The sequence below is a fragment of the Phocoena sinus genome, chromosome X, assembly GCF_008692025.1.
Source record: "Phocoena sinus isolate mPhoSin1 chromosome X, mPhoSin1.pri, whole genome shotgun sequence".
In the NCBI taxonomy this organism is placed as follows: domain Eukaryota; kingdom Metazoa; phylum Chordata; class Mammalia; order Artiodactyla; family Phocoenidae; genus Phocoena; species Phocoena sinus.
Window position 1 is genome coordinate 4,869,926 of NC_045784.1, and position 15,323 is coordinate 4,885,248.

The window sequence follows — 15,323 nt, forward strand, 5'->3', positions numbered from 1 at the left end:
GTGACCTTGTTTTGCGTGTCATGCCACGTGCCGGGATGCCCATCCTCAGAATGGCCATCTCCTGGGGTAGGGTCTTTATTCTCACAGGAGAAAGGTTTTAACCCCTCTGTTCACAATCTCCCTAGAGTCCCATGTGGAGCATTTCCTAATCCAAAGGGCGATATACATTTGTCTTTCTCTCTTCTTCATTTGCTGCTTGGCAGGTCTACGCGGTGCTGGAGGTGAGGTCACTGGTCAGGGTCTGATCTTCCCGTGCCCACTGTCTAAAGGGTCACCCATCTGCTGTTTAGCATCAGCTTCTCATTCTGCTCTTAAAGCAGCCTAGGGAGAGGCTGGAGGGCTTGCGCTTGTTTTAGGAGGGGGAAGAATGATCTCCAGGTCGACGGCTGCTTAACCGCTGCAGATCAACTCTGCAAACCCTATTAAGTCTCCGATGCTGTCTACACGGCAGAATCAGACATCTACACACTTGGGCTGCCTCCTGAAGTCTGATACTTGAACCCCGTGCCCACTGACCATGAACCCCTCCACCATGTTTATTGGGCTTCTTTACGTGGATCTTTTTAAAGAGGAGAGAAATGGAATCCTAACCTAGAGGCAATGTAAGAAAGTGTGGTAAAGACAAAGGCATGTTATGGCCACAGGGGACATAGAGAGTAGAGCCATTTAATTGGCCCCCTTCAACGCACTTGTATAGGTGGCGGTGTTGAAGTTCTTTTCTGCTCTATTCCTCCGTGACCCCTGCCCCATCCATTTGTCCACCAAGGTGACACATCCCTCACTTGCTGTAGTGAGTCCTGGGCTCTGCTCTCAACGGCATCCATTTTATGTATTTACTTATTTATTTATCTTTTATTGAAGTATAGTTGATTTACAATGTTGTGTTAATTTCTGCTGTACTGCAAAGTGATTCATATATATATATATGTATATATATATATATATATATATATATATATATATATATTCTTTTTCGTATTCTTTTCCATTATAGTTTATCACAGGAGATTGAATACAGTTCCCTGTGCTCTACAGTAGGTCTTTGTTTATCCATTCTCTGTATACTAGTTTGCATCTGCTAATCCCAAACTCCCAATCCATCCCTCCCACATCCCATTCCCCTTTGGCAACCACAAGTCTGTTCTCTGTGTGACTCTGTTTCTGTTTTGTGGATATATTCATTTGTGTCATTTTTGTAGATTCCACATATAAGTGATATACATTTGTCTTTCTCTGTCTGACTTACTTCACTTGGTATGACAATCTCTAGGTCCATGCATGTTGCTGCGAATGGCATTACTTCATTCTTTTTTATGGCTAATATTCCATTGAATATACGTGCCACATCTCCTTTATCCATTCCTCTGTCAGTGGACACTTAGGTTGCTCCCATGTCTTGGCTATTGTAAATAGTGCTGCAGTGAACACTGGCGTGCATGTATCTTTTTGAATTATGGTTTTCTCAGAGTATATGCCCAGTAGTGGGATTGCTGGGTCACATGGCAGCTGTATCTTTAGTTTTTTAAGGAACCTCCATACTGTTCTCCATAGTGGCTGCATCAATTTACATTCCCACCAACAGTGCAGGAGGGTTCCCTTCTCTCCACACCCTCTCCAGCATTTGTTATTTGTAGACTTTTTAATGATGACTGTCCTGGCCAGTGTGAGGTGATACCTCATTGTAGTTTTGATTTGCATTTCTCTGATAATTAGCAATGTTGAGCATCTTTTCATCTGCCTGTTCACCATCTGTATCAACTGCATTAATTTTCAATGCTTTGCTCTTGCAGATGAATCTTTATCTTCCAAAGTGCAATTGTTTTCTCCATTAACCTATTCTTGATTTTATATGTGTGCGTCAGGTACGCACATCTGGAGAGCTTAACGTAAATCGGGGTATCAGAAAATCCAATGATAGGGCAGCAAGAATAAAGGAAATGTATATAATATATCTTTTCTATATATAGAATGGGAAGTTTCTATATAAGGGAAGTTCTCTTCCCTTCCTGTGTGAGTTTCCAGTGAATCTGTATTTGTGACAAAATAGTAAATTTTCTGCAGAAAGAAGTTTTTGCAACCTCAGCTTAGAGATGCAAACATGAAAGGGAGGGCAGTTAGGGTGGGGAGAGAGCGCTGGAACAGGACCAGTGCAGGTCCGCTGATCCAGACTTTTCGCTGTAAGATTTAGTTGGAAATTCATTGTGTAGAACATTGATTTTCATTTTCTAAATTAATTTATCTTATATATCACTAACCTCTGGGTTTCATAAACTCTATAACCACGTTACCATTTTTGCAGACCCCGAAGCTTAATTTCACGTTCTCGGGCCTGAGATGTATATTATTTTACCTTGAATTTACCTCTCAAATTAAAGCGAGTAGTTTTTAACACTCTTTCGTAAATCATTTCCCTAAAGAAGATAGTACCCTAAATTATTGAGGAGAGAAGTTGCACAATCAATCCAAACAGGATTAATAAAATTTCTGGTTACAAAACAACAACAACAGTAAACATTTATTGACTCACAGTAGCTAAACTCTAAAAGCCTTTGGTATATCCTAGTCACTTATTTAACATCTGCCACAGGTTGTTTAGTTGACTCTCCACAGCTGTGCTATGCGAGATTTTCGTCACTGTTGCAGGTGAGAAAGTGAAGTCTGAGAAAGGTGACTTGTGTAAGATTTGCGTAGCCACTTCTAGGCTACACTGCTTCTCAGGAGCCTGGAAGGATTTCTGGTTTGTTGGATTAATTGAGACAGTAGGTTTGTCTCTTCTCCAGCTGCAGCTCAATATCAGAAAACAGACAACCCAATTAAAAAATGGGCGGAAGACCTAAATAGACATTTCACCAAAGAAGACATACAGATGGCTGAGAGGCACGTGAAAAATGCTCAACATCGCTAATTATTAGAGAAATGCAAATCAAAACTACAATGAGGTATCACCTCACACCAGTCAGAATGGCCATCATCAAAAAAATCTACAGGGGGCTTCCCTGGTGGCGCGGTGGTTGGGAGTCCGCCTGCCAATGCAGGGGACACGGGTTCGATCCCTGGTCCGGGAGGATCCCGCGTGCCTCGGAGCAGCTGAGCCCGTGCGCCACGGCTGCTGAGCCTGTGCTCTGGAGCCCACAACTACTGAGCCCACTCGCCCCAGCTGCTAGGCCCGCGCGCCTGGAGCCCGTGCTCTGAGGCGGGAGGGGTCACCGCAGTGAGAGGCCTGCGTACAGCGGCGAGGAGTGGCCCCTGCTCACCGCAACTGGAGAAAGCCAGCGCATCAGCGAGGACCCAATGCAGCCAAAAATAAATAAAATAAATTTAAAAAAAAAAAAAAAAAAAAATCTACAGGGACTTCCCTGGTGGCACAGTGGTTAAGAATCCACCTGCCAATGCAGGGGACACGGGTTTGAGCCCTGGTCCGGGAAGATCCCACATGCCACAGAGCAACTAAGCCTGTGCACCACAGCTACTGAGCCTGTGCTCTAGAGCCCGCGAGCCACAACTACTGAAGACTGCGTGCCACAACTACTGAAGCCCACGTGCCCAGAGCCCGTGGTCCACAAGTAGAGAAGCCACCACAATGAGAAGCCTGCACACGGCAACAAAGAGTAGCCTCCACTCGCCGCCACTAGAGAAAGCCCGTGCGCAGCAACAAAGTCCCAACGCAGCCCAAAATAAATAAGTAAATAAATAATAATTTAAAAGAAAAGAAAAAAAAAAGACAAGACTGTTTGGACCAATGGCCTCCAATGGTTTTCATGCAGCTTCTGTATCCTAGGAGTCCCTCCGTTCCTGTGTTCTTGAGTTTGCCTTGTACACTTTAGACATGTCTGCGTTTGAAATTAAACAGCAGGTTCAGAGAACAGGAGGATGTAGATGTGGGTATCACAGGGCTGTTTTGGATAATACTTCCTCCACCTTCAACCTCTTCCAATTAGCACATTTAATTTGCTAGTTAGATATTTCTAGGCAGAGCGAGAAAAGGTAAATTGGGATTTGGGAGATGGGGTTAAAGCAACGTTCAAATGATATTCCACTGAGAACCAGTATATATATATTTGAAAGGTGAGGTCAAAACGTGGGGCCAGAAGTAGTTTGAATACCTGTTGCTTTTGAGTCATGACCCAGGGAGGGCTCATCAGAATGTCAAATGCAGCAATCCCCCTGAGTAGATGGATTGCACCTGCTGGAATTAGTTGAATTAACCAATCAGATGAAATGACGTCATGTATTTACAGTAGTCAGCATGGCGTCTGGCATGCAAGAAGTGCTCGATAAATGCTAGCTGCTGTTCTTATTATTACTGTTACTGTTACTCTCACTCTCCCTTTCACAGATGGTTAAAGCATCTTTGCTTAAAATGTGTGTATGAGGCCATTACACTGAATAGAAAAATCATAGAGGAGACAAAAGTCTACGGTGGAAAAGGAGACATCTATTTGGACCATCTTGTGGGTTTAATATCATCAGTAGTATTTCACCTTCTATTTGAAATGTTCCCTTTGGACACTTCACACTTCCGAAAGAGCCCTTCTGTCAGTAGCTTTGGTGTTTAGGATCTTGTGGGCAGGCCTAAACTGCTTCTAAGAGCTTGAGCTCTCCCCATAAAGTCAACGCATCACCTCAGAGCTAGACGGATGTTTCAGGGGAGCTGCAGGCTGGCGGACTGGAGGCCCCTTGGATTCGGAACCAAACATAAGAGAGGAGCTTGGTAGGGTGTTATTGTATCCGTGTTTGAATCTGTGATTAATGCACAAGGTTTCTGCAAAGGAAAGCATAATTTTCCATTTTGTATCTTCAGCTTTATAGACGATCAAATCCAATGCAAAAAAACAAAAAACAAAAATCTAGTCCTAAAACTGAAAATGGATATGGATGGTGTAGGAGAGCGTCATAAAATAAGAGCGCTCTGAAGGGCTCGGTTTCCGGGATCATTCACCGTCCGTCGTCTCTGGACATCCTGTGCTCACAGCCCAGCTCAGGCAGGAAGTGTGAGGTGATCCCTCTTATTGCTGGAGAAGTTCTGGCCGACCTCTTTCTAGAGCTTTTCACTGGCTTCCATCACAGAAATGGCCCCATGGGCGTGCAGGCAGCGTCGTTCTCCATCACAAAGCCTGGATAACCTCCCACGGCAAGTTCAACCTGTGGTCATTCCAGAGAGCAAACGAGCTGCAAGCTTTCTTTTCTGCGAGACAGTGAAGTCCAGCAAATAGAGTGGCACAGCTGCATCAAGAGTGGGGAGACCTGTGTTCACTCCTAGCACTGTCCTGTCAAACGATTCCCTGCTGGTCTGGTTATCCGCTGCCCAGGTCAGCCAGCCCGTTGTGATGCTTGTCACCCGGGGAAGCCCTGACCACACACACCGACCACGGAGCCGCCTTCTGACTCACAGGCACACCGACTCTGGTTTTCCCCTAGACGCATGCGTGCAATGCCACTGCACGGACACGGTGACACTCGTGTATGTGCAGGAAAGCGCTGGTGTGCTTGGTGACAATGAGGGCTATTGAGTTATTCAGATTCTCTCCAGCAAATGCAACACCCTGGAAAAAAAACACTTATAATTTAGTGTTAATTGGAGAAGATCAGCTGAACAGAGCCACGAAAGCATCCCAGATGGTTGACAGCAGATGCCAGAGCAGGAGGTACCATCACACATTACAGCTGTGATGCGATGAGGTCAAAGATGGGCTTTATGCAGGAAACCACAGCATTACCATAACAACCAGGTACAACACCAAATAAGGATGCGTCTCCTGGAAACAGTATGAACTCACACAGGAACTAACCCAAGAAGGAAGTGAAGCCAAATCAAGGAAGGGTCATCCATACATAGGCAACATTTCCGTCTTACAGTTTCCTGTTTCTTAGTTACCCTAATAATCCTAATTCTCTATTTTACTGTGTTTAGTTACCATGTATAAAAGTTATGTGTTCAGCGGTCTGCAACTCAAATCTCATTCCTGGTGTAATTCTTGAAATCTGTAAAAGGCCAACCCTCTCCTTTTATTATATGTCAGCAGGTATTAAACATGTCGTCACAGGGAAACTCTCTTCTAAAAGTATGCTCCTCAGATAGGCATCATTTAGGAGCTTTTAAGAAACTCAGGTTCTCAGACCTCACCCCAAACTTACTGAATCAGAATCTTCATTTTAGGTGGGGCAGGGGAGATAAATTAGGAGTTTGAGATTAACATATACACACTACTATATATAAAATAGATAAACAAGGACCTACTGTAGAGACAAGGGAGCTCTACTCAATATCTTGTAATAACCTAGAATGGAAAATAATCTTAAAATATATATATATAACTCAGTCACTTGCTGTACACTTGAAACTAACACAATGTTGTAAATTAAGTATACTTTAAAAAAATTAAGCACTAAACAAATGTTGATCAAATCATTAAAAAAATATATATTTTAGCATGGTTCCCAAGGTGACAAATAAGCTTGCCAAAATTTGAAGGACACTGATATATAATAAGAACATGCTACGGAACCTATATTCTACATACAAGGTCTTGCTTATTATTTTGGTCACCCAGAAGAATGAAAAAATGCATAAAGTAGCCTAATCTGTTCCTTACTATCACATTTGCTTACTTTTCTGTCACTATTTGGAAAATGATTAGGGATAGCTTCTAAACGCGTTTCTAATGAAGTTCTTCTGTATGCACTTAGGAGATGGGAAAGTGAGTGACATGGTAAGAGGGTGATCCCAAAATCAATGGACGTGGGTGAATCTGGTTGAATAGGAAACACACAGGATGTGGCGATGGGTGTGTTGATGTCTATTTCACCGTGGCTGCCAGGGAAGGATTTAGCCTTTGATCGAGGGCCTTCAGACAGGAAGGTTTCAGGACTCCTGCATCACAAGCTTGTGGCAGGTGTGCCTGCGTTCAGCAGAAAGGGCTCCTGACATGGTCGGAGCCTCTCCTCTCCTGCACGTTGTTGTTGTCCTTTTTAATATTTATTTATTTATTTATTTATTTATTTGGTTTCACTGGGTCTTAGTTGCAGCAGGCATGCCCCTTAGTTCTGCCTCACCGACTCCTTAGTTGTGGCAGGTGGGTTCCTTAGTTGCGGCATGCGGGCTCCTTAGTTATGGCATGTGAACTCTTGCAGCATGCATGTTGCAGCATGCATGTGGGATCTAGTTCCCTGACCAGAGATGGAACCCGGGCCCCCGGCCTTGGGAGCGCAGAGTCTCAACGACTGCGCCACCAGGGAAGTCCTTCTTGCTCGGATTTTAGTGGAGGTGGAGACCACCCTGGTCTCATCACTCAGGGTGTGGAAATGCAGTGCGTGTAGCAGCCTCTTGCTCCCAATTCCTAGGTCCTAAAACCATCCTGCAAGAGTTTCATTTTCAATGCTTCCTCGGAACTCCTGTCTGGGCGGCATCTGAGTGAGTCTCAGACTATATTCTGTGCAAACTTTGCATGAGATCCAGGTATAGTAGGGCGAAACACCTCATCTTCTGTTTATTTATTACAATATTTCACTTGCTACTGTCTGAAAATACCCTCGAATCAAATAACAAATGCAAAGCTTCTGAACAAACACCACCAGTTCTCCCCCACGTATCCCCCAAAAGCCAGCACATCATTTTTGTATCTTATGCATTGCAAATAAATAATCCAATCTTTTTTGGTCATATGTTATTTTTCCCTTTGATGTGTAAGCTTTTGTTTGTTTTTGTTTTCGTTTTTGTGGTACGCGGGCCTCTCACCGATGTGGCCTCTCCCGTGGCGGAGCACAGGCTCCGGACGCGCAGGCTCAGCAGCCATGGCTCACGGGCCCAGCCGCTCGGCGGCATGTGGGATCTTCCCGGACCGGGGCACGAACCCATGTCCCCTGCATCGGCAGGCGGACTCTCAACCACTGCGCCACCAGGGAAGCCCTGATGTGTAAGCTTTTGAACTTGATTTTATACTGTAGGTAACCCATATGCTTTCAAATGTCCCGTCTGTGGGATCCCTTGAGCTCCATGTGATGGAGAGGACCACGACTGGTGTTTTTGAAATCTTGACCATTTATTTTGGGAAGAAGCACAAGATCGAGTTTACCTACATTCCATGGACATTGCTTCCAGCTGGAGACATTAATCTATGTGCTCGTTGGCAGATATGTCCCGATGTTTGGCATGTTGATTACGCTTCTAATCCCACATAAGCTAAACAAAGAATTGCCTTTCCAGGGTTAATCAATGATGGCAGAATTTCTCTGTCCCAGTCAGTAGCTGATTCAGGAGAGCCTCGGAACATAGGGTAGAGCTCGCTTTCTGGAGCAACGCCTCATGTTTCCCATGCCGCGGGGAGAGTCATAGCCACCACCAGCTGCTGCAATTAGAAACTCTCATTTATCTTACAATCCTAGCCTCCATGGCAGTATTTGACTTCCACCATTCACCTGTTGATCACAGGAGGGACTTAGCTAAAATAGTTCTAAGGGAACTTTTTAGGGTTTCCTGCGTTCCCTGGGATTACATTGAGTAGGTGGACGGTCTTCCTTAATTATTCATGGTGGGTGGCTGCTTCAGGAGATACTTTCTTTCCTTAATGAGCTCGATGTTTCCAAAAGGGTGAATAGGGACATCAAAGCATTTTGCTTCCACGTTTTGCCTGAGTCGACCTACCTTGTAGAAGAAAAAAGACAGATCTGCTGAAACAGCAAGGCTTCCATCAGGCAAGCTGATTTTTAAAAATTTTTTATTGAAGTATAGTTGATTTACAATGTGCATGTGTATATATGTGTATATATATATACATATATACACACACACATATGTATATACACGTTTTCAGATTCTTTTCCATTACAGGTTATTCCAAGATATTGAATATAGCTCCCTGTGCTATACAGTAGGTCCTTGTTCCTTATCTATTTTATATATAGAAGTGTGTATCTTTTAATCTCAAATTCCTAATTTATCCCTCCCCACCTCTTCCCCTTTGGTAACCATTAGTTTGTTTTCTATGTCTGTGAGTCTGTTTCTGTTTTGTAAATAAGTTCATTTGTATCATTTTTTAGATTCCACATGTAAGCAATATCGTATGGTATTTGTCTTTCTCTGTCTGACTTACTTAGTATGATCATCTCTAGGTCCATCCATGTTGCTGCAAATGGCATTATTTCATTCTTTTTTATGGCTGAGTAATATTCCATTGTGTGTGTGTATAGATATAGATATATAGATAGATAGATCACATCATCTTTATCCATCCACCTGTTGATGGACATTTGGTTGTTTCCATGTCTTGCCTGTTGTAAATAGTGCTGCTATGAACATAGGGGTGCGTGTATCTTTTCGAATTAGAGTTTTCTCCAGCTATACCCCCAGAAGCGGGATTGCTGGATCATATGGTAGCTCTATTTTTAGTTTTTGAAGGAACCTCCGTACTGTTCTCCATAGATGCTGCACCAATTTACATTCCCACCAACAGTGCAGGAGGGTTCCCTTTTCTCCACACCCTCTCCAGCATTTGTTATTTGTAGACTTTTTGATGATGGCTGTTCTGACGAGTATGAGATGATACCTCATTGTAGTTTGGATTTTAGGCAAACTGATCGCTTAACTCAGATTTTTAACTCCATTGTAAGAGCTGAGCTGCACTGAGCACTCCTAGTGCTGGGCTAAGAGTTTGGGATGCAATTCTCTTTCATCCCTTATGGCAACCTCTTCTACTATTACATGTTATCGCCTCTGACTTAGAGGCAAAGAACCCCAGTGAGCAAACCAGGGACCCAGGGCTCAAACCAGTTTGGCTTCTGTCAGGACCCAGAAGCCAGAGCTTGAGCAGTTAATTCTGCATTATAGCACTTCCCTTTCACGACAGAGCTAGGATTCTGCCCAAGCGCCCGAAACCCTTCTCTCCTGTGTGGCACGCCACAGTCCTGACTCCAAAGAGTGGCTTGGCACCCGCTCGTGGTGTGAATCGATGGAATGAACAAACTCTCCAGGACCCAGGCTTCACACCTGAAGGAGGAAGGACCCTGATTTTCACAGCACCAAGTTTTCTCCTTTAGAATGACAAGTTCTCATCTTTTCCAGTGTGCTAGCTCTTGTTGTCTCTGGTTAAATAACAAAGTGCTCTTCTCGAAATGGCTTGTTTCCTGTATCTGTTTTGTTCCAGGAAGAATGTGAGAAAGCTTTGGAAATAAAGCATTTAATTTATAAGCTATCCTGCAGCCCACCATCGGTAATTCAAAACCATCATCCTACGTAAATTGGTATCATTATACCTGGAGAACGTTCTGAAAGATAATATTTGTGGACCTCTGACTTCCAATGTATGGGTCTGAAAGCAAGAATAATCCAGCAGTATTTGTTCCCACAGGAGATTTCTGGGCACAATTTTTAGAAGAGAAATATGTTAGAACTTTATAGGATCAATCTCATGAAAAATTTAATGGTTAATGGGCCCCGGGCTTTCTGAATGAGATTCTGGCATAAGACCCAAATAGTTATTAGGTACAAGGGTGCCTCTTGCAGGAGAAAAAAGAGCCAAAAGGAAATCAGAAATCTGATGGTTTTCTGTGTGTAAACGCATGGTGGCCTCAGCTAGATTCTCTCGTATTAATCCCAGCCCAGTGGTGTGCAGTGATTTTGATGAAAGGGATAAAGTTATCGCTCTAGGCAATGAATCTGAAAAATTGATGGGGACAAAGAAAATATCATGTATCATGGAGCAAGTATCATGGTCATTTGAAGCCTTGGAATTTGGAGGAAGTATCTAGGGAGGAGTGTGAAAATGGGGAAGGATGCAAGATATATTTTAGTAGAAGGAGTCTGTGTCGTAAATGCAGCTGCAGCTTCGACTGGATATGAAAACAGCCTCGAGGGGAATCTGTACCTAGGAGATGTAGCTGGCTTGAGCAAAGGCAAGGGTCACCAGGAGGCTTTGGGAACAAACGCCATCCATGACCCTCTGCGTGCCCCGGTCTTTAGCCTGTGTTTGCTAGGCTTTTGCGAACACGTGTTGAACACATGGATGAGGAAGTCTAGGAGGCAACAGTGCACTTGAAAGGCATCTTTTAAAAATTACTGGACTATTTTTTAATATGTATTTATTTTAATAATGCTTCTTTTTTAATTTTTTTAAAACTAAAAAAAATTTTTTGGCCATGTCATGTGACTTGCAGTATCTTAGTTCCCCGACCAGGGACCGAACCCGGGCCCTCAGCAGTGAAAGTGCAGTCTCCTAACCACTGGACCGCCAGGGAATTCCCAGTAGACTTTTTTTTTTTTTAACAGGTTTAGGTTTATAGAAAAACAGAGTAGAAAGTACAGAGAGTTTTCCTATATTCATTTCTTCTGCACACAGTTTGCCATGTTATCTCTTGTATTAGCGGGGTACCTGTGTTGCTTTTGATGACCCAATATTAATACATTATTATCAATTAAAATACATGGTTTACATTAGAGTTCACCATTGGAATTGCACCTGCTGTGGGTCGGGACAAATGCGTAATGATTACAGCATCATACATGATACTTTCCCTGCCCTAAAAATCCTCTGTGCTCTGCCTCTTCTTCCCTCCCTCCCCTCCAACCTCTGACCAGCGCTGATCTGTTTACTGTCTGCCTAGTTTTGCCTTTTCCAGCATGTCATAGAGTTGAATCATGCAGTATGTAGCCTCTACAGATGGGCTTCTTTCACTTAGCCCTATGCATTTAAGGTTCTTCCGTGTCTCTTCATGGCTTGATAGCTCATCTCTTTGTATCACTGAATAATATCGCACTGTCTGGATGGACCACAGTTTATTCGTCAACCTGCTGAAGGACACCTTGCTTGCTTCCAGGGTTTTGGCAACTGTAAATAAACGTGCTCTAAATATTTACATTGTGTCCATAGAAGTTATCACGGAAGCCATATTTTTTAAAAAGGCATTTCTTCACGGCATTTTCTTCATGCTAAGATACTTCCATGTAATATATGAAAGGTGAATTTCATTTGAAATGGAGGTGCGTGGTTGTATGCCCTTTTGCAAAATACCAATTAAAACACAAGGAAGTAAAACCCTGAATGCTCTGCTCTCTGCCTAATCTGTGTTATTTTATTTGGAAATTACTATATGCACCAAGAGGGGCATTTTTTCTTCAAAGTGTTAAGTTGGCAGGGAGGGGCTTCCCTGGTGGCGCAGTGGTTGAGAGTCCACCTGCCGATGCAGGGGACACGGGTTCATGCCCCGGTCCAGGAAGATCCCACATGCCACGGAGCGGCTGGGCCCGTGGGCCATGGCCGCTGGGCCAGCGCGTCGGGAGCCTGTGCTCCTCAACGGGAGAGGCTACAGCAGTGAGAGGCCTGCGTACCGCAAAAAGAAAAAAAGTGTTAAGTGGAGGTTACATCGCCTTGTTGCTTCTTCCTCTGTGAACTCATTAAACTAATTACCATTTTCAAAGTGATAAGCCTTAAATCAGTGTCAGAGTCAAACTCCCCCAAGCCCAAGTGCGCACGTGGTTTGCTTAGCTGAACCAAATCACAGCACGATAAATGTCTGGCTGACGATGATTTATCATGGGTGACAAATCACTAAAATGGCCCCGTGCATATTATTTTTGGTCCTGAGGATGACATATATGTATATGTCATCACATATACATATACATATACATATGTATATACATATGTATATGTACATATACATATACATATGTATATGGTGTGGCTTCTAGGAATGTTTATTATATGAGTTAAAACACTGAAAAAGTTTGAATGTACTCTAGCCTGTGGCACTGCAATCAAATAGCAAGAATATGTCTGGTGACAGATGACTGGGGTCTTGCTTTCACATCAGAAATCATCTCTGCCACCTCCGTGGAGGGTTGTCTCTGTGGCCTTCTACCCCTTTTCTGGACCAAGTTGGTGAAGGTGCAACCCTGGAGTGCAGGGCCTGTCTCCACGGAGGGCATGACCTACCTGATGGATAGGATTACCCATGTTCAGTTATTATTTCTGCTGCAAAGGACGCCTGGTGTCCTTTTAGAATTCCAGTTGTGTGGTTACCTACAGTGAAGAGATGGTCCCCTGTCGAGACAAGTGATGCAATAGCCACACCAAGAGGATGTGGAAAAGGTTGTATCTCACATATAATGAGGCTTTCTGGGGAAAGCAGGACAGCGCCTAGGCTGGTCTGAAGATGGCTTGAGGGAGATGGGAAAGGAGACAGATTCAGCTTTCATGGTGGGTAGGAGCTGGGGCTTGGATGTGGGTTCCCACATGGAGGTAGGAGCTGGCATAGTTTGAACCTTCCATGGGTACTGGGGGAGGGAGCCCCCAGGCTTTCTTATTAGCTTGTTGGGCACAAGTGGAAGAGGCAGAGGTGAGACTTAAAAGCTCTTAGCTGTCAAACATCAAAAAACGGAGTCAGACCCTTCAGTACCTCAAACAATAACTGCATGCATGGACTAAATTAAATTGGCAGCATGTGAATGTAGCAATCTCCGTGAAAATTGTAAATTATATACCTCTGGTCTGACCATCATTTTCTTCTGATCTGAGAGCAGGTGGTAGCTTCCTAATCAGAGAGTCCGTGTTTCAGCCCATTCTTCAATCTTCAGCTGGCTTCTGTTCTGTTTTGTTCTGTTTATTCTTATGGAAAATTTGAGGCATCCATAGAAGCAGAGAGAAAAGTGCAGTGAACTGCCATATGCCCTGGATCCACACTTAACAACTAATGAAGTCACGCCTGATTTTATTAATCCATGCTCCGTACTCACTTCCCTTCTTCCTGGATTAATTTGAACAAGACAGCAGCCATCATTATCATGTCATCCATGGGTGTTTCAGGATGTAACTCTAACTTTTTTTCCGTCATGTCTTTTTTTTACTCCTCTGTGATTTTCACTGAGTTCATCCACTTAACTCTGCAGGGTTTGAGAGTTTGGGTTTTGCAGTCAGACTTAACTCTTCCTTTCTGGGTCTCTCCCTTGCTAACGGTGTGACTTTGAACAGGTTATGCATCTTTTTGGAGCACTGTTGCCCTCACCTGTGCAACGGAGCCAATGCTCTTTACTCGTAGGGTTCAGTATGATGTAATCAAGAGAACATGGAATAAAGTCCTCTGCAGGCAGAGTGTTCAACAAATGATACCCATTACTCTCATTGTTGACCATGGTATCGTTATTATTTTGAAGGGTTGCTTTATGGGGGTTAGTATACAATGTGAAGTATGGGGAAAGAAGGTGAGGAAAAGAAAAAGGAAAGTGTGAGGAATATTTATTTTCATGATGGACAGTTTTAGACCTGGGTATCTATGGTAAGTATGAAAAAGGTCATTCATCATAAAATAGTTTTAGAGATGTTTGTTTGTATAAGAGGAACAGTGATGATTTAGTTCTTTCCAGTCAATAAGGAAAACCAGTAGACTTCATTATAGCCTCAGGCCAGTGGGTGATTGCAGCAATTTGGCTTCTCTCTTCCGGCATCTTCCTCCAAGGGGCTCGTGATCTTTGAGCCTGATTCTTCTAGAATCCTTTATCAGGTCTCCCTACAGGGTCACCCCAAGATGCCTAGACGTTCAAATGATGCTTGTAGATGATACTTAATTCACTGACTGCATCTTCTCATTGTCTCTGCCAAGAGCCCGGCCACTGTGGCTCCTTCTGATTCTGCTGCATCCCCTGTTGGGATCAGCACAGGAGAGCTCAGTGTGTAAGACCATCTCCTTCTCGCCATGAGAAATTAACAGACAGGTCGATGAGGGCAAATCACCTCCCTTACTTTTGTAAAGATTGCACTGTTTTAACACTGAGTGTTTTCTCCCCTTCAGGGCAGATCTTGGATGTTCTAGATGAGTTGAAACTGGCTAATAACACCCTGGTCTACTTCTCCTCGGACCAAGGAGCACATGTAGAGGAGGTGACTATCAAAGGGGAAGGTCACGGAGGCAGTAACGGAATCTATAAAGGTGAGAAATCTGTGCAGGTGGGAAATGGCACGGTGTCAGCTCTGTGCTCTGCCTGCCCCCCGCAGCTTACCCCCTCATCACCTTCTCCTGGACCTTGGAGCTGTGGTGCTATTCTTCTGCCACTTGAAACATACAGGGCTTTATTGGTCACAGGCATTGAAAACTCAGATGGCCAAAGTGACCATTTCCGCTATGGTCCCCCCAGAACTTAAAAGCACGCATTCTGTGTCCAGACATTAAAATGAGGGTGTTTTCCCCCTAAATGTAAATTCAGCCCCATATGTGTAGTTGGTTCAAACAAGACCCCTTACACCCTCCCCCCACGACCTCTACAACTACAGTTGCTTTAAGCCTGGAAGTTTGTGTTGATTTGTTACAGCAACAATAAAAAGCTATTAACTTGTAGT

The 15,323-nt window shown here is 43.7% G+C and overlaps 1 protein-coding gene across 1 annotated transcript in view; it reads left to right on the top strand.

The window, feature by feature from the left end:
- STS (steroid sulfatase) overlaps positions 1 to 15,323 on the top strand; it is a 186,108-nt gene that overhangs the window by 133,345 nt on the left and 37,440 nt on the right. Inside the window, 1 exon segment of the mRNA XM_032620276.1 lies at positions 14,779 to 14,916. Coding sequence (XP_032476167.1) covers positions 14,779 to 14,916 — 138 coding nt within the window.